This window comes from Stegostoma tigrinum, chromosome 9 (genome assembly GCF_030684315.1).
Source record: "Stegostoma tigrinum isolate sSteTig4 chromosome 9, sSteTig4.hap1, whole genome shotgun sequence".
In the NCBI taxonomy this organism is placed as follows: Eukaryota; Metazoa; Chordata; class Chondrichthyes; order Orectolobiformes; family Stegostomatidae; genus Stegostoma; species Stegostoma tigrinum.
Window position 1 is genome coordinate 24,934,769 of NC_081362.1, and position 27,112 is coordinate 24,961,880.

At 43.6% G+C, this 27,112-nt stretch overlaps 1 protein-coding gene across 8 annotated transcripts in view; it reads left to right on the top strand.

The window, feature by feature from the left end:
• prkn (parkin RBR E3 ubiquitin protein ligase) overlaps nt 1–27,112 on the top strand; it is a 977,400-nt gene that overhangs the window by 917,136 nt on the left and 33,152 nt on the right. For all 8 annotated transcript variants that reach the window (XM_059648413.1, XM_059648412.1, XM_048535676.2 and 5 more), the window contains one exon: nt 19,796–19,882. In XM_059648413.1, the coding sequence (XP_059504396.1) occupies nt 19,796–19,882 (87 nt within the window). The remainder of the gene's footprint in view (nt 1–19,795; nt 19,883–27,112) is intronic.

A 27,112-nucleotide genomic window follows, 5' to 3' on the forward strand; every position in this document is an offset into this window, starting at 1 on the left:
ACCTTTGTGTAAAAACTGTGCCTTGCACACCTGTTTTAAACTTACCCCCTCACACCTAGAACCTGTGTCCCCCAGTAATTGACCCCTCCATCCTGGGGAAAAGCCCCAAACTTTCCACTCTGTCCATGGCATTCACAATCTTATAAACTTCTATCAAGTCACCTCTCAACCTCCTGCATTTCAGCGGAAACAAATCCACTCTATCCAACCTTTCTTCATTGCTAAAATCCTCCATACCAGGCAACATCCTGGAAAACCATTTCCGGATGCTGTACATTCTAGTAGTGGGGTGACCAGAACTGTATGCAAGATTTCAAGTGTGGCTTAACTAAAATTCTATAAAGGCATGGTATAACTTGTCTATCCTTATTGCCTATGCTCCTTCCAATGAAGGCAAACATGCCATTGGTCTTTTTTACTACCTTATCTACCTGTGCCGCCACCTTCAGTGATCTGTGGATCTGCACACTCAGATCTGTGATATATCAATACATCTAAGAGTTCTGCCAATCACTTTATAATTTTCATCTGTACTTGACCTTCTAAACTACATCACTTCACATTTGTGCAGGTTAAACTCCATCTGCCACTTTTCCGGCCATGCCTCCAACAAATCCTCTGACAATCCTCATCACTATCCCTAACTCTACCAATCTTTGTATCGTCTGCAAACTTACTAATTATACCAGCTACATTTTCCTCAAAATCATTGGTGTAGATCACAAACTCCAAAGGTCCCACACTATTCCCTATGGAACACCACTAATCACAGCTGTCCAATCCAAAAGCAAATTACCACCACTATGCTGTGTCTCCTAAGACTAAGCCAGTTCTATATCCATCTTGCCAGCTCATCCCAGATACTATGTGACTTTTGTACCAATCAGTCATGAGGAATGTTGTCAGAGGCTTTACTGAAGTCCACATCAAACACATTTTCCTCATCAATCATCTTCATCACCTCCTGAAAATATTTGATCAAGTTAGTGAGGCATGACCTTCTTCAGGCCATTTGCTTCTAAATGCTTATAGATCTTGTCTCTGACAGCCTTTTCTAATAATTTCACTACCACTGATGTGAGGCTCATAGGTTTGTAATTTCCTGGATTATCCCTGTCACCCTTTTTAAACAATGGGACAATATTGGCTATTCTCCACTCCTTTGGGGACTTATCAATCTTAATACGTTTTAAAACGCTCAGCATCTCTTCCTTTTTAATAGCAACTTGACTTAGAAATTTGATACTCCCTTTCCTGAGATCGTCCTCCACCAATTCTTTCTCTTTGGTGAATACTGATACAAAGTATTCATTTAAGACCTCATCTACCTCTTCCGACTCCACATATACATTCCCTCCTAGGAAATAGGAAGAGAACACTTCCTCTGCTTCACTTAAGCGTATTTTAAATGCAGAGGCTAAAGCAGGTTTCTCAATTCAGAAAATGTTCCATACCCTAAACTCACTCCAGTGAAAAATGGTTCATTACACCCAGTTTTACTGAGTCAGGCTTACCAACACAATTAAGAACCAAAAGAACTGCAGGTGCTGTAAATCAGGAACAAAAACAAAGTTGCTGGAAAAGCTCAGCAGGTCTGGCAGCATCTGTGGAGGAGAAAAAAAAGTTAACGTTTCGGGTCTGGTGACCCTTCCTCAGAACTCCATGCTAACTGAATGTCAACTTGCACTATTAATGGCCCCCATATTAACCATGCAATCTAATGCCAACTCATCCATTGCCCTTGGCCTCTTGTAGTCCTCATGCAAACTCACCCTCTATCTATCCTATAAACAGATGTCAGAATCCATGTTGAATCCATGTTATAATATGGCCTCCACTATCTCAAAAAGACAGTCATGACAGCACAGCCGAGTTTAATACTTCAAGTGGACAAATCGCATCCCAGAATGAAATCTGACCTGTTTGATCTTATTTTGTTCTTCTTTTAAAATATTAATGTAAGTGACCTTCTTTGAAACATAAATGCATCAGACTGCATATTTGTTTTAACAATAAGTCAGAAGTTTATTTGTGAAAAGAAATAAAAAGTAAAATAAAACAAAATAAAACAAGCTATCTACATATAACACAACTTTAACTTTCAATACTTGGAAAATCAAGCTCTCATCTATTCCCTAGCAGTATCTTATTGCAGTTTCTCAAAAACATAGAGAAATTCCTTCAGTTTCAAATCTGTAAGTTTGATAGAACTGCTTCTTCTCAGTTAGACCATAAGACCATAAGACATAGGAGTGGATGTAAGGCCATTCGGCCCATCAAGTCCACTCCGCCGTTTAAATCATGGCTGATGGGCATTTCAACTCCACTTCCCTGCACTCTCCCCGTAGCTCTTGATTCCTTCTGAGATCAAGAATTTGTCGATCTCTGCCTTGAAGGCATCCAGTTCATGCCCTATGAGATGTGAAGCATTCCTTGTAAATCCCACCACTCAGATCTTAGACGTGCTCAGCTTTGAAAATGAATGCAGGTTTCTAACCAAATACTCATGGTCTGAAAGTTTCATGAACTGTACTGTTTCAATAATGTAGCTTATTTTCTGAATTGCTGGGAACAATGTCCTCTTTCTTCTGGGAGTGCTTATACTTGCTTCTGATCCCAGGCAGGTTCCCTTCAAACTGAACCCAAAAACTTTCAATGATAAGGGGAACTGCAGATACTGGAGAATCCAAGATAACAAAGTGTAGAGCTGGATGAACACAGCAGGCCAAGCAGCATCTCAGGAGCACAAAAGCTGACGTTTCGGGCCTAGACCCTTCATCAGAGAGGGGGATGGGAGGAGTGAACTGGAATAAATAGGGAGAGAGGGGGAGATGGACCGAAGATGGAGAGAAAACAAGATAGGTAGAGAGGAGAGTATAGGTGAAGAATTAGGGAGGGGATACGTCAGTCCAGGGAAGAGGAACAGGTCAAGGTGGCAGGATGAGGTGGTAGGTAAGAAATGGAGATGTGACTTGAGGTGGGAGGAAGGGATGGGTGAGAAGAACAGGTTAGGGAAGTAGAGACAGGCTGGGCTGGTTTTGTGATGCAGTGGGGGGAGGGGAAGAACTGGGCTGGTTTTGGGATGCAGTGGGGGAAGGGGAGATTTTGAAGCTTGTAAAGCCCACATTGATACCATTGGGCTGCAGGGTTCCCAAGCAGAATATGAGTTGCTGTTCCTGCAACCTTCGGGTGGCATCATTGTGGCACTGCAGGAGGCCCATGATGGACATGTCGTCTGAGGAATGGGAGGGGAAGTTGAAATGCTTCGCGACTGGGAGGTGCAGTTGTTTGCTGCGAACCGAGCGGAGGTGTTTTGCAAAGCGGCCCCCAAGCCTCTGCTTGGTTTCCCCAATGTAGAGGAAGGCACACCGTGTGCAATGGATACAATATACCACATTGGCAGACGTGCAGGTGAACATCTGCTTGATATGGAAGGTCATCTTGGGGCCTGGGATAGGGGTCAGGGAGGAGGGGTGAGGGAGGAGGTGTGGGGGCAAGTGTAGCACTTCCTGCGGTTGCAGGGGAAGGTGCCGGGTGTGGTGGGATTGGAGGGGAGTGTGGAGCGGACAAGGGAGTTGTGGAGAGAGTGGTCTCTCCGGAAGGCAGACAAGGGTGGGGATGGAAAAATGGCTTGGGTGGTGGGTTCGGATTGTAGATGGCGGAAGTGTCGGAGGATGATACGTTGTATCCAGAGGTTGGTGGGGTGGTATGTGAGAATGAGGGGGATCCTCTGGGGACGGTTGTGGCGGGGGCAGGATGTGAGGGATGTGTTGGGGGAAATGCGGGAGACGCAGGCAAGGGCGTTCTCGACCACTGCAGGGGGGATGTTGCGGTCCTTGAAGAACTTGGACATCTGGGATGTGCGGGAGTGGAATGCCTCATCCTGGCAGCAGATGCGGCGGAGCCGGAGGAATTGGGAATAGGGGATGGAATTTTTGCAGGAGGGTGGGTGGGAGGATGTGTATTCTAGGTAGCTGTGGGAGTCAGTGGGCTTGAAATGGACATCAGTTTCTAGCTAGTTACCTGAGATGAAGACTGAGAGGTCCAGGAAGGTGAGGGATGTGTTGGAGATAGCCCAGGTGAACTTGAGGTTGGGGTGGAAGGTGTTGGTGAAGTGGATGAACTGTTCGAGCTCCTCTGGGGAGCAAGAGGCGGCACCGATACAGTCATCAATGTAACGGAGGAAGAGGTGGGGTTCGGGGCCTGTGTAGGTGCGGAAGAGGGACTGTTCCACGTAACCTACAAAGAGGCAGGCATAGCTTGGGCCAATGCGGGTACCCATGGCCACCACCTTTGTCTGTGTGAAGTGGGAGGAATCGAAAGAGAAGTTGTTGAGGGTGAGGACGAGTTCGGCTAGGCGGATGAGGGTGTCGGTGGGGGGGGTTTGGTTGGGCCTGCGGGACAGGAAGAAGCGGAGGGCCTTGAGGCCATCTGCATGAGGAATACAGGTGTATAGGGACTGGACGTCCATGGTGAAAATGAGGTGTTGGGGGCCAGGAAATTGGAAGTCCTGGAGGAGGTGGAGGGCGTGGGTGGTGTCACGGACATAGGTGGGGAGTTCCTGGACCAAAGGGGAGAAAATGGAGTCCAGATAGGTGGAGATGAGTTCGGTGAGGCCGGAACAGGCTGAGACAATGGGTCGACCAGGGCAGGCAGGTTTATGGATTTTGGGAAGGAGATAGAAACAGGCCGTGCGGGGTTGGGGAACAATGAGGTTGGAGGCTGTGGGTGGGAGGTCCCCTGAGGTGATGAGGTCATGGATGGTGTTGGAGATGATGGTTTGGTGCTCCGGGGTGGGGTCATGATCAAGGGGGCGGTAGGAGGAGGTGTCAGAGAGTTGGCATTTGGCCTCGGCGATGTAGATGTCTGTGCACCATACCACCACTGCACCACCCTTGTCTGCGGGTTTGATGGTGAGGTTGGGGTTGGAGCGGAGGGAGCAGAGGGCTGCCCGTTCTGCGGGGGAGAGGTTGGAGTGGGTGAGAAGGGTGGAGAGGTTGAGGCGGTTGATGTCTCGACGGCAGTTGGAGATGAAGAGATCAAGGGAGGGTAGGAGGCCTGGGGGTGGTGTCCAGGAAGAGGACTTGTGTTGGAGGCAGGTGAAGGGGTCAGTGGAGGGAGGGTTAGGCTCCCAGTTAAAGAAGTAAGCGTGGAGGCGAAGGCGGCGGAAAAACTGCTCAATGTCCAAACGTGACTGGTATTCATTGATGTGTGGGTGGAGGGGGACAAAGGTGAGCACCTTGCTTAGGACTGACCGTTCGTCCTCAGTCAGTGGGAGGTCTGCGGGGATGGTGAAGATGCGGCAGGGCTCAGTGTGGCTGCCTACTCTGGGGTTGCTGGCTGTGGAGGTTGTGGGCAGGGTTCTGTCGGCATCGGCTGTGGGCGGGGTTCTGTTGGCGTCAGCTGTGGGCGGGGTTCCGTCGACGTCGGCTGTGGCCCCCAGAAGATCCCCCTCATTCTCACATACCACCCCACCAACCTCCGGATACAACGTATCATCCTCCGACACTTCCACCATCTACAATCCGACCCCACCACCCAAGCCATTTTTCCATCCCCACCCTTGTCTGCCTTCTGGAGAGACCACTCTCTCCACAACTCCCTTGTCCGCTCCACACTCCCCTCCAACCCAACCACACCCGGCACCTTCCCCTGCAACCGCAGGAAGTGCTGCACTTGCCCCCCACACCTCCTCCCTCACCCCGCCTCCCTCACCCCTATCCCAGGCCCCAAGATGACCTTCCATATCAAGCAGATGTTCACCTGCACATCTGCCAACGTAGTATATTGTATCCATTGCACCTGGTGTGCCTTCCTCTACATTGGGGAGACCAAGCGGAGGCTTGGGGACCGCTTTGCAGAACACCTTCGCTCGGTTTGCAACAAACAACTGCACCTCCCAGTCGCGAACCATTTCAACTCCCCCTCCCATTCCTCAGACGACATGTCCATCATGGGTCTCCTGCAGTGCCACAATGATGCCACCCGAAGGTTGCAGGAACAGCAACTCATACTCCGCTTGGGAACCCTGCAGCCCAATGGTATCAATGTGGATTTCACAAGCTTCAAAATCTCCCCTTCCCCCACTGCATCCCAAAACCAGCCCAGTTCTTCCCCTCCCCCCACTGCATCACAAAACCAGCCCAGCTCATCCCCTCCCCCCACCGCATCCCAAAACCAGCCCAGCCTGTCTCTGCTTCGCTAACCTGTTTTTCTTCTCACCCATCCCTTTATCCCACCTCAAGTCACATCTCCATTTCTTACCTACCACCTCATCCCGCCTCCTTGACCTGTTCCTCTTCCCTGGACTGACCTATCCCCTCCCTAATTCCTCACCTATACTCTCCTCTCTACCTATCTTGTTTTCTCTCCATCTTCGGTCCGTCTCCCCCTCTCTCCCTGTTTATTCCTGTTCACTCCTCCCATCCCCCTCTCTGATGAAGGGTCTAGGCCCGAAACATCAGCTTTTGTGCTCTTGAGATGCTGCTTGGCCTGTTGTGTTCATCCAGCTCCACACTTTGTTACCAAAAACTTTTAAACTTTTTTTCAGAAAATGCTCATCTTAGGCTTTACTCAAGTAATGGCTTGATGTTTTCTCTTTCTGGCTGTAAACTCCCATAATATGAAGAATTCTCCATTAACACTTCAGGAGGCACAAGTTAGTTTAAAATGATGGTTTAGAAAGGACACTACTAGTTAATTTTTAAATCCATTCATAAAAACACCCCTATGCCACTATTTTCAAATCCAAACAGTAATATGAAATATTTTTATATATGTATATATATATATATCCCACACATTTCATCAAAATCAAAATTAAAATTGTTTTAACTTGTTGCTTGTCTTAAAGGATTTGTTTCCTTTGGACTTGTGGGGTATTTAAAGCACAATGTATGATGCTACTAATGAAGATGTAAATTTATTTTAAAGCACAAATTCTATTTGCATACTTCAGAGTGTGAACGGGTCCTTCTTTTCCTCCATTTTCGAAGAAATACCACACTAGTAATCTTCCAGGATAGAATTTGAGCAGTTCATAAATTCCAAATACTAATTTGACTTGAAAATTGTATCAGACATATGTGGCTGAATCTTACGGGCTAAGTCCAAGTTGCGTTGAGTTTTTTGCGTGGTTCATCGCCGTGAGGTCTAGCAAGTTTTCTCACTGTCTTTCCAAACCCACCTCATTAATTACCTCAATAAATTATGGCATCTCTTAAATTCAACTTCCTTCCAATCTTGCTTTACTCAGAGCAACTTGTCACTGAGTGAATATCCCTCAATTAACTCTCACCCCTTGTGCCCACACCATCTTTAAAATGTGTGGAAGCTGTGCACCCAAAGAACCACTGTCAGTTTGGAACTGTCCTGCACCTGGCTAACATTTGCCCCGAATATGACTGACAGGGGAAATTGGCAGCTCAGTTTGTGAACACGATCCCGGAGGTCATACTGGGATTTCCTCCTCAACCAGGACCAGCTGTTGAGGCTATGGCACCAGAACATACCAGCCTGGTCTGAGGCTACCACTCTGGTTAAAGCAATCGTAGCTATCTGGAGGAATGCACAGTATTGCCAGAAGAAGGCCAATGTCCTCCTCTACTCCAGTAACATAAGTGCCACCATCTCCTGTCCCATATCTTACACTTATTCCATCTTTGCTAATATACCCACCTCTGACCAACGTTCATGTTCTACCACTCTCACTATTCCCTGCAACATCATCCTCACCCACCCCGATCCCAGATGCCACTAATCCTACATAACCTCTGTGCGGCCTATTCAAGTGCTCAAAACACCTCCCACCTGTACCAATAGTAATAACAATACCACGCGCTTTCATCCCCAGCAATATCCCCCATGAGAAAAATAGCTGACAACATGGCAAAGAGTCAAGATGGATGGTGTGCTGCCCAAGCTAACGAGGAGAGGATCCTGACTCTGACCACCCCAAGCCTGAACGGTTCTTGACTTACTGTGCCAGAAACCTCTGAGCAAAAGCCAGCTCCTTAATTCAACTGACGTCTGCTGGCAACTATGATAAGCTTCCTGGCTTTGTACCTGTACAAAACAGTGCATCAACACAGTAATAATGAGGCTCGTATTCCTGGCTTTGTTTTGAAGATTGCAACAGAGTAAGTCTCCTGAATTGGGCTAGTCCACTCCGACCACCTTTCTTTTCTTCATTCTTATCTCTTTTTTCTCTTTTTTTTCTTTTTACTTTCTTTTAGCTTTTTTTCACCTTACCTACTGGAGGGACCTCCAGTTGTGGAGGCAGCAGCAACTGTGTGCCTGGAGTCAGTCTTTGACCCAGGACAGCTGATATGACGCTGCCATTGGCTTCTTTGAGGTCTGCAGCATGGAAGTGGCTTGGGGTTCAGTATTGTACCAGATCAGGATTCAGGCGATCTGTGGGGAGGAGGCTAGTGAGACCAGATGGTGTTTAGTGGCAAGTTGTCTGGTGAGCTGGACAAGACTCTAGCAGTTGGTGGCAACGTGGCATCAGGGAGGAGTGCATGCCCAGTGCAGGGGAGAGATTGAGCCCAGTACTAGGGAGAGATCAAGCCCAGTGTGAGCAGGAGAGTGTGAGCACAGTGCAGAGCAGATTGAACTCTCATGGGGTTTCCAAGACCTTGTGAGAAAGCCACGCGTGAACCGTCTGCAGGACCATGGCTAAGGAAAGGCTATAGTTCTTTTTTTACCTTCTACTGAGAAAGACTGTATTGTTTAAATTTTAGCTTATTTCTTTGTACCTAACATTTTGCACCTTGGCACCTTTGTACCTAAGATGGCACCGGGAATAGCAACTTTGTAAACTTTTCACTGCACTCCTTTATCCTATTACTTGAGTACACGTGACAACTTAATTCTAATTCTAACTCTGGCTGTGGGAGCAAAGCATAAAAAGGCAGGGATGCTATGGGTAAGGTAAGGTCAAATGTAGCACTGAAGTACAGAATTGGCCGTAAGTGAATTGGAGATGTGCTATGGGGATTCTTAGAAATTGGCACATGTCAGATGTTGGTGATGATAGACATGGAGTGCATGTGGCTGGTGCCTATAGAACATGCACTGTGATGTTAATGTCTGGTTTTCAACACAGAGATCATACTGTTCCTTGTAGAGCTTTCCTGACATCAAGCTGACTCGATAAGTTTGGTAAGATAGGAGGCTGAATATTAACAAGGCAAGATATGCCGTGAACAAGGCTTAACAAATGTTCATCCCGGTCTATTGGCAACTCATCACTGCCTTGCAAGAATCTCAGCATGCCACTTGTGAAAAGGCGTCACAAATTGCTCTCAGCGACAAGATAAGTTTCGCTGCAGTTTGTCATTCAATTATGCGATACATTTCACCCAGCCCCTGTCACTCAAGAGTCCTATCAGATTCTGCTCATGGAATGAAAAAGCTTTCACTGCATTTATCTCAGGTATTGTTATGAAATACAGCATTAACTGTAAATGGAAGTATGCAAGAAGAGAAAGCTTTGCTTCATAACTGTGCTGTTAAAATCAGTGCTATGTATTGCAAAATTACACAAGGATTTCTAACCCAGCTCAATTGAAGGGACCAAATTGGGGATGGACCTTTATTTCAGAACATTTAGCCTTGCTTCTCTGTTCTCACTGGCTACCCTATTAACAGCACATTTCCAGTGACTCGCATGCACATCATTTTATTAGATCTTCCTTTTTTATTGTTTATAGGATGTGAGTGCCACTGGCTAGGCCTGCATTTATTGCGCACCCCTAATTGCCCTTGAACTCAGTGACTTGCTAGACCATTTCAGAGGGCAGTTAAGAGTCAGTCATGTTGCTGTAGATCTGAAATCAAATGTAGGCCCTATCAGTTAAGGATAACAAATTTACTTTTCCAAAGGACATTTGTGAATCAGGTGAGTGTTTTTGACAATTGACAATGATCACAGGTTACCATTAGGCTAATTTATAATCCCAGATATTTTTTAAACTGAATTAAAATTTCACCATCAACAGTGGTGGAATTCAATCCATATTCCCAATACATGAGCCAGGGATTCTAGATTTCAAGGTCAGTGACATTACCGCTCTTCTACCATCTCCTCAAATAAAGTAACTGTTAGGCCCCAAACCTGCCTCTGCAAAACCCAACCTGGGAGCACATGGCCCAGAAGGTAGGATTTTCAGTCCAATTTGGGGGCATTCCTTGGGAAGTAGGCAGGTGACTCTAAAATGAGAGTGGGGGCTGCTAGCTGCAGATTTGGACTGGACGCAAGGCCTATCTCTGCACAGCAACATAGCACTGCTATTCAATAAAAGAGAATTGAGCCAGAAACCCCCAACCCTCACCTGATACACCCATTCCCCCTACACACTCTCTGCTGCATTCTTACCAGGTTAGCAGTCACATGATGACAGCTTATAGTCCAACAGGTTTATTTGAAAGCACAAGCTTTTGCTTTGCCACTCCTTCATCTGAAGTGCTTGTGATTTCTGACTTTGTCCACCCCTGTCCAAGACTGGCACCTCCACACGACTCATACCAAGCCTATGCCACATCACTCCACTCATACCAAGCCCTTTGTCGTCCCTGTGCTAACCGGCACCACCATACCCACCCCCCCTTTATGTTAACATAGAGCCAACTGAACCAAACTGATGGTCCCCACCCACCACGCTTTGCCTCCCTCAAATGTTGAATTGAATATCCTTTATTGCCACATGTACTCAAAATAAAATACAGTGAAAAGTGTGTACTATTGCTTATACATAAGTGCCATTCACAAAATAAAATCAAAATAACTTAAAGAGAGTCCAACTTTTCTTTCTTTACTGCTACAGCAAACCACTTCCAGAGTTCCCTTCCGGGTTACACCAGCCCTTGCCATAGTACCCACTATAGGCAAACCTGAGGGTTCAGGCAAACATATTGTATGAATATTGATTATGTCACTATTTAAAGGAAAAGTAATGGATTAAAAAAATCAATGAATACACTCAAAATTGATCACTAATCACTTGTGAAAACAAATATTTGTATTCTAAGTTGTTTGACAACTTTAACAGCTCTAAGTACAACTGCTACAGTTTTGACAGTTACTCTTATTTATTCATTTTTTGGGATGCGGGCATCGCTGGCTGAGCCAGCATTTCTTGCCCATCCCTAGCTGCCCTTGAGAAGGTGGCAGTGAGGTGCTTCTTGAAGTGCTGCAGTCCACCTGCTGTGGGTTGACCCACAATTCCATTAGGGAGGGAATTCCAGGATTTTGACCCAGCAACAGTGAAGGAATGGCGATATATTTCCAAGTCAGGATGGTGAGTGGCTTGGAGGGGAATTTGAAGGTGGTGATGTTCCCATGTATGTGCTGCCTTAGTCCTTCTAGATGGGAGTGGTCATCGGTTTCGAAGGTGCTGTCAAAGGATCTTGGGTAAAAATTTCTGCAGTGCATCTTGTAGATTGTACATACTGCTGCTACTGAGCATTGGTGGTAGAGGGAGTGGACCCTTGTGGATGTAATGCCAATCACGTGGGCTGCTTTGTCCTGGATAGTGTCAAGCTTCTTGAGTGTTGTTGGGGCTGCACTCATCCAGGTATGTGGGGCATACTCCATCACATTCCTGACTTGTGCCTTGCAGATGGTGGACAGGTTTTGGGAAGTCACGAGGTGAGGTACTCGCCGCAGTATTCCCAGTTTCTAGCCTGATCCTCTATCCACTGTGTTTACATGAAGAGTCCAGTTAAGTTTCTGGACAATGATAGCACCGAGGATGTTGATGGTGGGGGATTCAGTAATGGTAACGCCATGGAATATCAAGGAGTGGTGGTTAGATTGACTTTTATTGGTGATGGTCATAGTCTGCCATTTGTGTGGCATGAATGTTACTTGCCACTTGTCAGCCCAAGCTTGGATATTGTCCAGATCTTGTTGCATTTGGACATGGACTGGTTCAGTATCTGAGTCATTGCAAATGGTGCTGAACATTGTGTAATCATCGGCGAACATCCCCACTTCTGAGTTAATTGTGGAGGGAAGGTTATTGATGAAGCAGCTGAAGATGGTTCAGCCTAGGACACTACCCCGAGGAACTCATGCAGAGATGTCCTGGAGCTGAGATGATTGACCTCCAATGATCATGGCCATCTTCCTATGTGTCAGGCATGACTCCAACCATTGGAGAGTTTGCCCCCAATACCCATTGATTCCAGTTTTGCTAGGGCTCCTTGATACCACACTTGGTTGAATACAGCCTTGAAATCAAGGTTTGTCACTCTCATCTGTGGAATTCAGCTCTTTTGTCTGTGTTTGAACCAAGACTGTAATGAGTTCAGGGGCTGAGTGACCCTGGCGGAACACAAAGTGGCATCACTGAGCAGGTTATTTCTGAACAGGTGCTGCTTGATAGCACTGTTGATGACACCTTCCAACACTTTATTGAAAGTGATTGAAAGTTGAATGATGGGGCAGTAATTGGCCGGGTTGGATTTGTCCTGTTTTTTATGTACAGGACACACTTGGGTAATATAACACATTTCCAGTTTTGTAAGCACACTAGAAGAACTTGGCCAAGGGAGCTTTAAGTTCTGGAGTGCAAGTCTTCAATACTATTGCCGGAATGTTGTCATGACCCTTACCATTTGTAGTATCCTGTGCCTCTAACTCTTTCTTGATATCATGTGGAGTGAATCGTATTGGCTGAAGACTGGTATCTGTAGTGCTGGGGACCACTGGAGGAGGCCGAAATGGATCATCCACTTGGCATTTCTGGCTGAAGATTGCTGTGAAATCTGCAGTCTTATCTTATGCACTGATGTGTTGGGCTCTTCCATCATTAGGGATGGGGATATTTGTGGAGACTGCTCTTCCAGTGAGTTGTTTAGTTGTCTACCACTATTCATGGCTAGATGTGGCAGGATTGCGGAGCTTAGATCTGACCCATTTGTTGTGGGATCGCTTAGCTCTATTACTTGCTGCTTATGTTGATTGGCATGCAAGTAATCCTGTTTGGTGGCTTCACCAGTTTGACACCTCATCTTCATATATGCCTGACGCTGCTCCTGGCATGTTCTCCTACACTCTCCATCGAACAAGGGTTGATCCCTGGTTTGGTGGTAATGGTTGCGTGGGGGATATGCTGGGCCATAAAGTTACAGATAGTGCTGGAGTACCATTCTTCTGCTTTTGATGGCCCACAGCACCTCATGGATGTCCAGTCTTGAACTGCTAGATCGGTGCGAAGTCTGCCCCATTTAGCACGGTGATAGTGCCACACAACAAGATAGAGGTTAGTCTCAATGTGAAGGTGGGACTTTGTCTCCAAAGGACTATGTGGTGGTCACTCTTTACCGATACTGTCGTGGATAGATGCAGCTGTAGTTAGCAGATTAGCAGGGATGAGGTCAAGTATGATTTTCCTTCTTGATGGTTCCCTCCCCACCTGTGGCAGACCCAGTCTAACAGCTATGTCCTTTAGGACCCAACCAGCTCGATCAATAGTACTGCTGCCAAGCTCCTCTTGGTACAGTACATTGAACTCCCCCACCCAGAGTGCATTTTGTGCCCTTGCCATCCTCAGTGCTTCCTCTAAGTGTTATTTAAGATGTTCATCAGCCAAGGGAGGATGGTATGTGCTAATCAGCAAGTAGTTTCCTTGACAGTTTTACAACTTCGTTAGTTCTTCAACATTTCTTTGATAGATTTGGTAGTTCCATTAGATTTATGCACTTTTTAAACTCATTTCTGTCTAATCTTCTGAATGTTAAAGAGTACCTGACCTCTGTCTCCCTCCTAACCTATCGCCAGCTGACATGTGAACCCTTCTAAGATATCCTGAAACTATATCCACAGGGCACCTCACCTGTTCAAAGGGGTGACTTGGCTGTACAAAATATATTCACGAAATAGGTCCGCTTTAGCCTGATTGCTCTGCGCACCCCAGATCCCAGACTAATAAAAAACAAAATGGAATTTCACTGGAAAATATTTGACCATTAATTGGCCAATTATCCCCACAAACCACAAAGTCTGGTCTGTTACCAAATTTACTCTTGCAAAAAGTCAGAAATGATGCATTTGAGGATGGGGCTTTTAAATTTTGGGTATTTTTGCCATTTTCACTGTGACAAAGAGCTTCTCCATCGTGACAAAAGTCTGGAATATGGTGTTCTATAACAACAACTTGTATTTGGACGACAGTGGTTTAAAATGACTCACAGAAGCATCATTGGAGAAAGTTTAACATTGAGCCACAGAAGGAGATATTAGGAAGTGATCAAAAGCTTGTTCATTGTTGTAGGTTTTGAGCAGCATTGTGCAGGGGGGTAGAGGTAGAGAGGTAGAGAGAATGCTAAGGGTTAGGCCCCAGGCAACTGAAGGCATGAACATTAACACTGGAGTAGTGATGTAAAAGAAGGCAGAGCCAAATCATTCTGTTGCTGAAGCACTGCTGCACACATTAATGTAGCACTCAAGTGTTGAAATGCTTGCTTAAAAAAAGACTTGTAACATAGATGCTCATCTTTAGACAGTAAAGTATGCATGAATATTGTATGAACACTTTTTGTTAAAAATGGTAACAAAATGATTTTGCTTCTGGTTCAGATACAGTTGTTGCAAACTTCTTGATAAAGGTGGCACTTAAGAGATTAAGAGAGAAACATCTCATGGTGTTATTGATCGCTTAGAAAATGGAACACTGCATGAGAAAGCATATTGAGTTCTTTGCAAGCTTAACAGACAGCAAGAGATAGATTACTGACTGAAAGTTGAGACTGTGCTTACTGACATATTGCTGTTATTGGTTTCAAGAATCTTCTTGTTGTTATTGCAGATTGGTTTCAAGAATCTTCTTGTTGGTGTTAGAATGTGTCAGGACTTGACCATATCAGTGAGTGATCAACTCAGAGCACTACTTTTTGATAGCCAAGAAAACTGGAAGAGGAAACTACGTGATGTGTGAAACCAAGCCTCTGAATTAGTGTGAACCATTTCACACTGGCACAGACCCATTTCACCCTGTGTTTTCTTCTGTAGCTCGGATATCCATTATAAAACCTGCCATGCTCACCTTGCTAATTTGCATGAGATTATATCCCATTCGGCCTATTATTTCCCAAGTTTAAAGGTACATTTGTTTTCTATTTTGTATAGGTCAACTGAAGCCATGTCCACTATCTGGGACAGATAGGAAAGATTCAATTGCACAATTTAAAAACAAGGGGATTTATCCCAAGTATCCGAACCAATTTGGATTTGTCAAATAATCCCTCTCATATAAAAAAAACTTTGTCAATATCACATTGTTATTTGTGGAGAGTTTGCTATAAGCAAATTGATCACCTCATTTTTTACTTTATAACAATGCCTACACTTAGAAATATTTAATTGCTATAAGGCACTTTGCAGTCACCTGAGGTTATGAAAGATCTTATAAAAAGACATGTCTTTCTATCCATTATTAAAACAATAGTTCTCCACATCCACTTCTCTTCCAGTAATTTAAGAAATTTTTGTCTGACTAATGGTCCATCACGAAACAGATGTAATTATATTTCACACTGCAATTTGAAATAATTCCAAGAACCAGTATTTCAAATTTTAGATTAGATTCCCTACAGTGTGGAAACAGGCCCTTTGGCCCAATAAGTCCACACTGCCCCTTGAAGCATCCCACCCAGACCCATCCCCCTGTAACCCATACAGCCCTGAACACTACAGGCAATTTAGCATGGCCAATCCACCTAGTCTGCACATCTTTGGACTGTGGGAGGAAACCAGAGCACCCGGAGGAAACCCACACGGACACAGGGAGAATGTGCAAACTCCACACAGACAGTCGCTTGAGGCTGGAATTGAACTCAGGTCCCTGGTGCTGTGAGGCTGCAGTGCTAACCACTGAGCCACTGTGCCACCCCTTGGGTCCTGAGAAAGAGGCCAAGTGGTTTGCAGGTCTTTTCCTAGGAAAAGAGCTTGCTTTTTAATAGTGACGTTACTTCCCATAACCTAGAGGCATCCCAAAACAATTAGACTAAATCCAATCTTTGAGTGAAATGCAATTAGAAATGCAGGGACTTCTTGGCCACGGCATGCAGATTAATTTAGTATCTGTTTGAAAGTCAGAAACTTCATTTCATATCTCCATCATGCGCTCATTTTCAACAAAAAATTCTGCCCATGTTAATGTTGCCACATGGCATGACCAACAGCATAGCAATGAACTCTTGCAATGCATTAATTACAGCGTTTGCACTACAAAGAACTGTTAAGGTTGGCAGGAAAGGCCTCAAATTAGATTATGTAAGATTATTGCCACATTAGTGCTGCTTTTTGCAAGTTAACATCAACTCTTCATCATCCAGGTTGTTAATTATAAAGGAAATAATCTATGCCTACATGGGCAACGAGGATAAAGGGTCAAGACTGTGACAGAACCCCTCATGCTATAAGTTTCCACTTCCTGACCATCTCTGATGGGATCTATCATGTGTCTGAAAGCAGCTTTACACAGAGAATCAACAAATTCCATCATCTAGAAGGGTACAATTTGGTACCATTAGGAGGTGGATGGTAGTATGTATTCAAACAAAAGTGGCTTCAATCTGTCAAAAATAAAGCAATTTATATAAAGCAAATGTTATAGGGCAGATTTACAATTTTGAAATGGGACTGTGATCATGTCATAAATATGTCTTTCAGGAAATGTTAAGTTCTTCAATACTAAATAAGTATATATCTCCAAATAGGAATGAAATGATGCAGAAAAAGCTTTAGTAATTCTAAATACATTTTGTGGGCTTTCAAGGTTCTTGCTGTTCTTACTGCCACCTAATATCTGAAAACGACATGGACCAGATTCTTGTGTGTGTGCTCACATTTGCTCGAGGAACAATTTCAATGCAGAGCACAGATTTTCAAATTCTCTTCATGCTTGGGGCCACATGTCCATCCACTTGTCCATGAATATTAAATTGTTATCTCAGTAGCTTAAAAATGCTTCCCTAAAGACCATGCTTCATCAAACAGAGCAACTCAGTGGCATCAGTCTCAGCAATCAATCTCTCTCCCCTTCCTTTGAGAACAAGCTCTTTTGGAAATTAAGGCTGTGTCTGGATTTGACCAAAGCATCTAGCATTAATTTTGGAACTAACTTGCCTCACATACATTCTGGAAAAGCTTTGTGCAAGAAGCAGAATGAAATGACTGTTCTGCAAACACATTGACTTGTAGAACATTGCAACATTTCTTTGACCTAATGTTGAATATATTTATCCAAAAAAAGTTTCTTACATATTTCACACTTTATATGATTCTTTCCATATACTTTAACAGTGACCAATCAAATTGGTATCCATCAGTTTATGAAGTGTGAATTCATTAGCAGTGGGGGCAAAAACATTGAGATAACAAGGTGTAGACAGGATGAACACAGCAGGCCAAGCAGCATCAGAGGAGTGGGAAGGTTGAAGTTTCGGGCCTAGACCCAAAAAGGGGTCCTGCTCCTCTGATGCTGCTTGGCCTGCTGTGTTCATCCAGCTCTATGCCTTGTTATCTCAGATTGTCCAGCATCTGCAGTTCCTACTATCTCAGGGCAAAAACATTGTTCGGTTACATGTTTCTTTCTTGCATATGTGAGCAGTGTTTATATCCTTCAACTGATTTGCTGTCTAGGCCATTTCAGAAGGTCAACCACATCATTGAAGGTCAGGAGTCACCATTAGACTGGACCAAGGATTGTAGATTTCCTTCCCAAAAGGACATCAGTGAACCAGATGGGCTTGTACAATAAGTTGACGACGGTTACATAGTTGTTATTAGGCTAGCTTTCCCATTTTATAGATTTCAAATTCCACCATTTACCACACGAGGATTGAACTGATTTCTCCAGAATATTAACCTGGGACTCTGGGTTACTAGTCCAGTGACATTACCACAACATCTCAGTTGTGTGACGTAGATGTTGCCTGAAACAATGTTGTTTGCATTTTTTTAAGATGATTGTATTTAACTTGATCAATTTGACTGAAGAAATATTTGAAGGTATTATTTACTGTCATAAAATGTATAAGAAAGTACATACCAATAACCTGATGAGATCTAACTCCTGCCTAAATACTGATTCTATATCTCTTCACCAAAACCCATTTCAATATTAACCCTCACAAGCCCATTTCCAATATCACTTCTCCAACTTCCATTCCCAATGTCAATACCAACAAAGCTGCTTCAAATGTCAACATTTCATAACCCACTCACAATCTCACTCCCAAACCCACTTCTGATCCCACTCACAAACTGACTCCAGATCCCAATCCCAAACCCACACCTGATCAATTCCAAAACCCACTGCCAAACCCATTCCTGATCCCACTCCCAAACTGATTTACAATCCCTTTCACAAGTCTATTCCCAATCTAATTCCTGAACCCATTCCTGATCTTACTCGTGATCTCATTCCCAAAATCAATCTTCTCAATTCAACTTTCAAATCAACACTCCAAAGCAATCTTCAATCTCAACCCTCCTCACCTAAATCCAATTATCACCATATTGCATCCAACCACATTCTCAGAATTGATGTTACGCAGAGAACCTGAAGGATTGTGAAACCAGAGGAAGTTACAGTGATTTTGAAGCTTAAGTACGCTAAGATATTTGAAAACAGGGATGAGAATTTTAAAATTATGGCATAGTTAGAATCCGCCTCCCCCTCTCTCCCTATTTATTCCAGAACTCTCACCCCATTCCCCCTCTCTGATGAAGGGTCTAGGCCCGAAACGTCAGCTTTTGTGCTCCTGAGATGCTGCTTGGCCTGCTGTGTTCATGCAGCTTCACACTTTATTATCTTGGATTCTCCAGCATCTGCAGTTCCCATTATCTCTAGGCCAGCAGAACGTTGGGTGGACATGATATAATGCAAATTAGAATTCAGACATCAGAGGTGCACATGAACCTGAGGTTCATCAGTTGAAATTGCATACTCTTAGAGCTGTCCGGTGAATATGGATTCCACTTGAGCAATTACAATAGCTGAGTCACAGATCAACATTAATAAAATGAAGTGGCAGGATTATCTGCTTTTGCTGCCATCAAGCTTGGAGGGAGAAGGGGCCAATTATTGATCACCTAATGATCTCATCCCACCACCACAGGTATTAATCCAGCTGTAGGTAGGACTGTCGCCCATGCAGTGTGCATGAAAGCTAAAACCATGCAGCCAGCCAGTTCCCACTAATGGCTGGGGAAGTGGTGATCCTTCGAAAGCACTCAGTGCCTGATTGAGGGAAGGATATTCTACCTGACAGCTATCCCTAACTTTGCCATTGGCCTCTCTACCCTCACTTCCTGTATGTAGTACTCTGCTCCCAACTCCCAACATGACTTACCTGGGGCCTAGTGATCTGATATTACAGCAGCAGGTACAGCCTTCACAGCAGCACTGCTGACCTTAAGAGCTGATGGACTTCTGACAATCTAATAGCCATCGGTAGATCAGACTTCCACCACTGGGCTTCTAATTCCAGAATAAGGGGTCCCTGTGCACTCTGTTACCTGACTGACTTGCAGTTTGATGAACCTTTCCAAAAAAAAGGCAGCTGGAGTCTCTCACTTACTCTCCAAAAAGAAAGAAAGACTCTAAAGCCACAAAAGCCAGCTGGAGTCTCTCACTTACTCTCCAAAAAGAAAGAAAGACTCTAAAGCCACAACAACAGTCCACCCAATGAAACACTTAGGTTGTACAGATAACTGCTTATTTATCCTTGCCACCTTTTTAACTACTTTAATGTAATTCATTCTCTACATTTTTTCGTTCAGTTTGTTTTTTGCCGTGAATGCAAGGAAGAGTACCATGAGGATGAATGCAAGGGTCTCTGTCTGAGAGAATACATTGAGACCAATCAGGTAAGAGAGTGAATTCCTGGGAAAGGAATATCCTTAAATGCTTTTTGGTGCTGTATTTGCAAACTATTTGTTAACTTTTCTCTGTGAAAAACAACAACTCTGCTTCTGTTTGTGCCTTTAAGTGTGATGGCTAAATTTATGAAATAGACTTCTGTGCTGTTCTCAATCAGGAATTGATGGATATAGTGAGAATGTGCAGGTTCATCTATCATAAGGGACAAATGATTTTTCTTGTTTCTAAAGAAATAAGTATTTATTTTAGTCCTGTCATATATACAATAAAATAACAAATAGGACTGAGTGGATTACAAAACCATTAATACAATTGGAGAAATCAACTGATGTTACACAACTGCATGAGCGTTGAATTGTTTATCAATATCATCTGACCCCTGTGTGGCATTGTGTTTAATAAAGACCAAGATCGATGAGTGTTGAAAATAGCCTGTTTACTGAGCATCCTCAGTGGCACAGTTCGAGGTGGCGATGGAATCCAAAGTACAGTTTTACAGCAGCCTCTTCTATACACAGTTCTTACATGCATTAACATTTTGTCAGGATGGTGTCACATTGTTGTAATATTGTACACAAGTTTGTGTGACATCTGTCATGGGGAAACAGGAGATAGTTTAAGCACTTACTAAGTGCTGCCCGTCACTCCTAATGGGATTAAAATGCCTGTCCCATCTGAATTTGCATGATTAGTCTTTAGTTCAGAAATCACACGACACCAGTTGATAGTCCAACAGGTTTATTTGAAAACACAAGCTTTCAGAGCCTCAGTCCTTATTCAGGTGTTATTGAGAGAGGTGGTATTCAACACAGAATTTATAAGTAAAAGATCAAAGGGTCACACCATTGATGAGGTTGTACTGAACAAACCTAAAATGCTGTTAAATCTTTAATCAGTTAAAAGATTTTAAATGACTAATATATATATGTAAATCCCCAAATTCCTTTCAAGTCATAGTCCTGAGAGAACTGAAAGTTTTATCAGTGTAATAAAGAGGTGACATTTTAGGTCAGACAATGCATGTTAGGTGTGAGACCTTGTTTAGAATCTATTTTGTTTTGGTTGGGAGTCAAATAGGTTTTAGCTTTGATGTAGGCATTTATAAAATGCCACATTGACTGACTATAATAAATTGTGTGCTTTTTGAACAAAATAAAATATATTTGCAAATACAAATTCACGTCTGCTTGAGGCTCTTGGCAGGAGTGATTGGGGCAGCTATTTTAGCTGCCTGATCTGCCAGGGCATTACCCTGGACTTCCATGTTGTTATCTTTTGTGTGGGCATTGCACTTTAATATGGTCACTTATTTGGGTAGCTGGAGAGCCTCCAGCAAGTCTTTGACTTCTTTCCCATTTCTGATGGGGTACCTGCAGCTATGAGGGATCCATGCTGTTTCAGTAGTTGGCCAAAGTCGTAGTCGGGGGGTGGGGGTTGTTGGTTAGGCTTCCTGATGCCATGACAGTGTGGAGTGTCGTGACAGCCCATCTGGCTTTTCTTTTACTGTTTTCCACAAAAGAGAATCCATCGGTGTAAAGGATGAGGTCTGGATTTTGCAAAACCTGATTTGTCATTTGGTTACTGTGCTCCAATTCCTGCAGGATTTCAGTACAATCTCCTGTCATCTCCTTCCCCTTCTGCAGGCACTGCTAATAGTGTGGCTGGATTGACCAGGCTCACACAAGCTATCTGCAGATTAGGGGCTTCAAGGACTGCGGTTTATTGAGTCCACCGGGCAGCACTTACCTGGGACACTCTGTTCCTAGATAGCAAAGTGTCTACGGCACATGGGCATTTAACTATTAATCTCTAATCCATCACCAGACTCGCAGTAATTTCCACTGCCATGCATGTAGCCTTCACTGTTCTCAAACAGCTTCCCCATCGGAGGGCAAAACTGTCCAATTTCCTGAGTAATACCCAACAGATCTCAACCTGTCCCTGTGTTCCAGGGCCAGCACAGCTGTCACATAGCCCTCTTTTTCATGGACAAATATTGTAAAGGGTTTTTGGTTATTGGGGTTCCCCAGTACTGGTGCAGCACAAAGTGCTGTCTTCAGGTCCTGGAAAAGCTTTTTCCTGTTCTTTTGTCAGTGCAGTTTGTTCTTTCAAGTCCCATTTCCCTTCAGGATATCTGTCTGGGGCTGGGCTAATTGGGTATATGAGTCAACCCAACACTGATTAAAGTTACACAGACCCAGGAAACCCTTCGATTCTCAAGTTGCTGTAGGCTGTTTGGCAGTCTGTATGGCTGCAGTCTGACTTTGGGCAATTTCCCTTTCTCGCGTGGGAGATTTTCTGTCTGAGACAGACTACCTCTTCGTGGGCAATCTGAGCCTTTTCAATACTGGTCTTAGGACCTTTCCATTGCAGGTCCTTACAGAAGATGTTGAGGTCTCTCATGTCACTTTTCCGTTTCTGAAGCTATCAGTATATCATGCACGTACTGAATGGTAACCAACTCGGTTGGTGGTGGCATTTTGCAGTGCTGGTTTTGTAAGGCTATATGGTATACAGTCAGTCTATTGTGGAATCCCTGTGGGAGTCAGGTCCACGTGTACTGTTATTGCTGTACAGTAAAGGTAAACTACAATTGTACTTCAGGTGCTAGGAATACTGACCAGAAACCGTTAACCCTATCTTGACTGAGAACCACTTGTGGTCTAGTGTTAAGGCACTGAATATTGTAGAAGGGTTGGCTACTAGTGAGACCTTTTTATCGATGCATTGGTTGGCTTTCCTGTAATCTATAGTTAATCGCCAATCCCCACTTGCCTTTCACATGGGCCACACAAGGCTGTTAGAGGTGCTGTGGATTTTTACCAAAATCCCTTTTTCCACTAACCTCTGTATTATTGGCATGATTCCTGAAATAGACATTGGGCTGATGGGATACTGTTTGATACAAGGTGGATGTGTTCCTGTAAAAGCCACAGGTTCTGTTTGCAGTAATCCGCAGTCGCCTTGTTTTTAAACTAAATGGGGTGGTAACCTTTTAATTCTTCCCTTTGTCGGGTTTTGATAGACAACGTAATCTGTTCATCATTGAAATGTAAAGACAAATTTAGTTAGGTGAGGATATCCATTCCGAGGACTGTCTGAGCTACAGGTCCTACCCATACAAAGGTTATTAACTCGTGGGGGCCAAATTCAATATGCATGGGTTTCGTCCTTTTAATTTCAATCCTATCAGCTCCTGCTCCGTAACTGTTCTCACTGTTCTGTTTAACAGGAGTTGGCGTCCTACACATCAACTCTGTTCCTGTGTCCAAAAGGCACTCAATGTCTAGGCCACCCACCCTCATGGTCACATACAGTCCATCTCCCCTCTGCTGGCATAAAGCCAGTAGGAGTGTAGAGGGGCATGGGACGGGCTATCTCAATTTTTAGTCACCTTCAGCAGCTCGTGCTCCTGCTGGGTAGTTAGCTCTTTAATCTGCTCTAGGAGATCAGCCTGACTCCCAGTTTTCAGGGTCTCCTTTTCCTTATTATTTGTTTGGTGACTTTGCCCTTTTCCCCTTTCCCAGCACCTCTGACCCAGTGGGCTTCCATCCCACAGACATAACACTTCACTGGGGGTTTGTCTGGGTCTTTCTGGGTTACTGGGGTTCTGTCCCATTTGTCCAGTCTGTAGGCTCACAATTTGGTGCCCCTATCTCAGTCAAGCTAGTGGGCTCAGTCCACCTGTTCATTATAATTAGTGACCCTCTGGTCCCAGTCTAGTTTGGTGACCTTTAGTATCTTGAAAAGCTCAGGTTTATGTCCCACCACAAAAGCAGACTTCAACAGGCCATAAACACAATTCTCAAAATCCCTGTCATCGTGCACACTTGGGACTCCTGCATACCCTTTCAAGATCATCCTAAACCCTTCCTCATATTCAGGGACTTCCTCTATAGCTTTTGACTGCAAGCCATGACTTTCGTCCAATTGGTCTGAGCCAAACTATGCCCCAATAACCAATGTTTTTTTTTGCTGTTCAGCCAGCTTGCAGCTCCTGGTCATACACTCCAACTGCCTCATAGTGACAATGACATTCAGAATCTGTACCCTGTCCCAGGGATGGAGCATATATATTCCCTTAACCAGTCTAGGCTTTCCCATGTCTTCACTGGCTCCTTCTTTGGTTGAGGCATTTCTTTAGATCACCAGTCTATGTTTTCAGGGGTTACAGCTCTGTGCATAGTGTTGTTCAGTATGTGTTACCGGAACATCCACCTCAGTGCCATCCTCTAGCCTTTGCCCTTACCATTTTCTCTATTTTTACCTTCTTGGTTTTAAGGGTTCATAAAAATGGTGCCGGGGATATACAGTCCTCATTGTTTTTGCCGCGACAGGACCCATCACTTTCATCCCTTAGTGTTCCAAGGGCGTGCTTTTGCTGAACCACTTCCTGGATGTCGTGGGTAGTTGGATACAAATTCTGTATGGGCTTGGAAACTGGGGAAGCGCATGATAGGACTGTAATCTCAACCTTCAGTTCCTGGTCTTCTTTCTCAAGCTCCTGATTTCTAAATTCAACTTTTTCTCGCTTTGATCTTTCCTTCTTTGCAGCTGTTTATGTACTGCTTGTAATTGCTGTTTAAGATGGTTTAAATCACGATCATGGGCTGATCAAGATATGATTGCATTTCTTTGGTGAATTCGTCCCATTAATGCAAGGGACCGTTTAGCTTTGTCTTTATTTTCCTGTCGGGTGGTTTCTCCCCAGATCCGTTTCATGTCATCTAAGGTCCACTGTTCTATGTTGAAATGAGCTCACAATTTAAAAGACAAGTACTTTTTCCTCAGCAGTAGGTCCCTATCAAAATGATCAAATTATTGACCCTATTTTGAGGCTTTTACCACCATGTAATACCAGGAAAAAGAAGTTAATATCAATCTACAAACAATAGAGCAGGAGCACATCATTCAGTCCCTTGACCCTACTCCACCATTCTAGCTCATTATTTATCATCTACCTCACACCATATTCCCTCACTATTCCCATATTCCTTGATGCTATTAGTCCCATCAATATCTGCTTGAACTTATTCAATGACCAATTTTCCAACACCGTCTGGGAACTGCAAAGAGAATTCCAAAGACTCGCCACCCTTCCAATAAAGAAGTTTCTCTCCATCTCAGTCCTAAATGCCTTGCACTTCATTCTAAGACTGTGTAGCCTGGTTCTAGACCTCCGAGCCAGAGAAAGCATGCTTTCTGCATCTACTCTGCATATTCTTTTAAGAATTTTGTAAATTTCTAAAATCCAGAGAATAACGACCTAGTCTTCACAATCTCTCCTCATAAGCCGGTTGCACCATTCCAGAAATCAAACTGGTGATCCCCTGCTGCACTCCCTCAATAACAAGTATATCCTTCCTTAAGCAAGGAGGCCAGAACTGCACACATTACTGTGGGTGCAATCTCACCAGTGCTCTATCGAACAGAAACAAAGATTTTTTCTCCTGCACTCAAATCCTTTTTGTGATAAAAGTTAATGTACCATTTGATTTCAGAATTGCGTGCTGCACCTGTGGTTGTCTTTCAGTGACTTATGTACAAGGAGCCGAAATCACTTTGGACATCAACACTTTCCAATTTCTTCCTATTTATTAAATACACGTCAACACTTTCCAATCTCTTACATTTCAGAAATACTGAACACCTCTGTTCCTCCTACCAACGTGAATAACTTTGTACTTATTCACATTATATTCCATCCACTATTATCTTGCACATTACTCAATCTGTCTAAATCGCCTGAAGCTTCTTTGTATCCTCCTTGCAATTTACATTCCCATCAACTGCTGTATCATCTGCAAACTTGGGAATATTACAATTGGTCCCAACAAGCAAATAATTTATAAAGATTGTGAAAAGTTCAGACCAAAGAACAGATCCTTGTGGTACTCTGCTGGTCACCGAAGATTGACTAAAGTATTCCTTCTCTCTACTTTCTCTATGTTAACCAAACCTCAATCTGTACTCCTGAGATGCTGCTTGGCCTGCTGTGTTCATCCACCTTCACACTTTATTATCTTAACTTCAATCTGTACTACTGTGTATGTGTCTTTACAGTTACTTTAATTTTGTTCTGTATCCTCCTACATGGGACTTTATCAAAAACCTTCTGAAATACAAATACATTATGTCCATTAGTTCTCCTTTATCAATTCTGCTTATTAATATCATCCAAAAACTCTATCAAGTTGTCAAACATGATTTCTTCAACATTAATCCATGTTGACTCTGTCCAATCAGACATTTTCTGAAAATATCCACTAATTCAATCCTTTATAATATATTCTAGTATTTTCCCTACTACTGATCAACAGCTCACAGGATTATAGTTCCCCATTTTTATTCTCCTTCCTGTCTTAAACAGTGGGGTTACATTTGCAACATGTCAATGTGTAGTCACCTTTGAAGAATTAATATAATTTTGAAAGATGATCACCAATGTGCTCATTACCTGTACAGCTATCTCTTTCACCACTGTAGGGTGAAGGTCATTTGGTCCCGGGGATGTCAATTAACAGTACTGTTAGTTTCTCCACATCAATGTCTTTGTTTATCCCAATTCTGCACTCACACTAGAACCTTGGATCTTAATTTTTTTCGGGGGGTCTTCTTTTGAGACTTTTTTTCCTGTGAAAGCAGGCACAAAATAAATATTCAGCTTCTCTGCCATTTCTTTAATTCCAATTGCAAATGCTGTCTGGCTTGTAATAGATGCACGTATGCTGTTACTAATCTTTTCCTTTTATATCCCTTTATAACTTTTACAATCCATTTTATGTTTCTTCCTATTTTACATTCATATTGTAGTCTCTCTTTCTTTATGTTTATTTATTTATGGGGTATAGGCATCACTGGCTGGGCCAGCATTTATTGACAGTCCCTAGTTGTCCTTGAGAGGGTGGTGGTGAGCTTCTTTCTTGAATTGCTTCAATCCATGTGCTGAAGGTTAGAGCCACAATGCAATTAGGCAGGTAGATTCTGGATTTTGATCGAGCGACATTGAAGGAATGGTGACTTATTTCTAAGTCTAAATGGTGAATGGCTTGGAGGACAACTTGCATATGGTGATGTTCCCATGTATCTGCTGCATTTGTCCCTTCTAGATAGATTTGATTGTGGGTTTGGAAGGTGCTGTTTAAGGATCTTTTGGCGAATTCTGCAGTGCATCTTGTAGACAATAGACACTGGGTGTCATTGGTGGAGTGACTGAA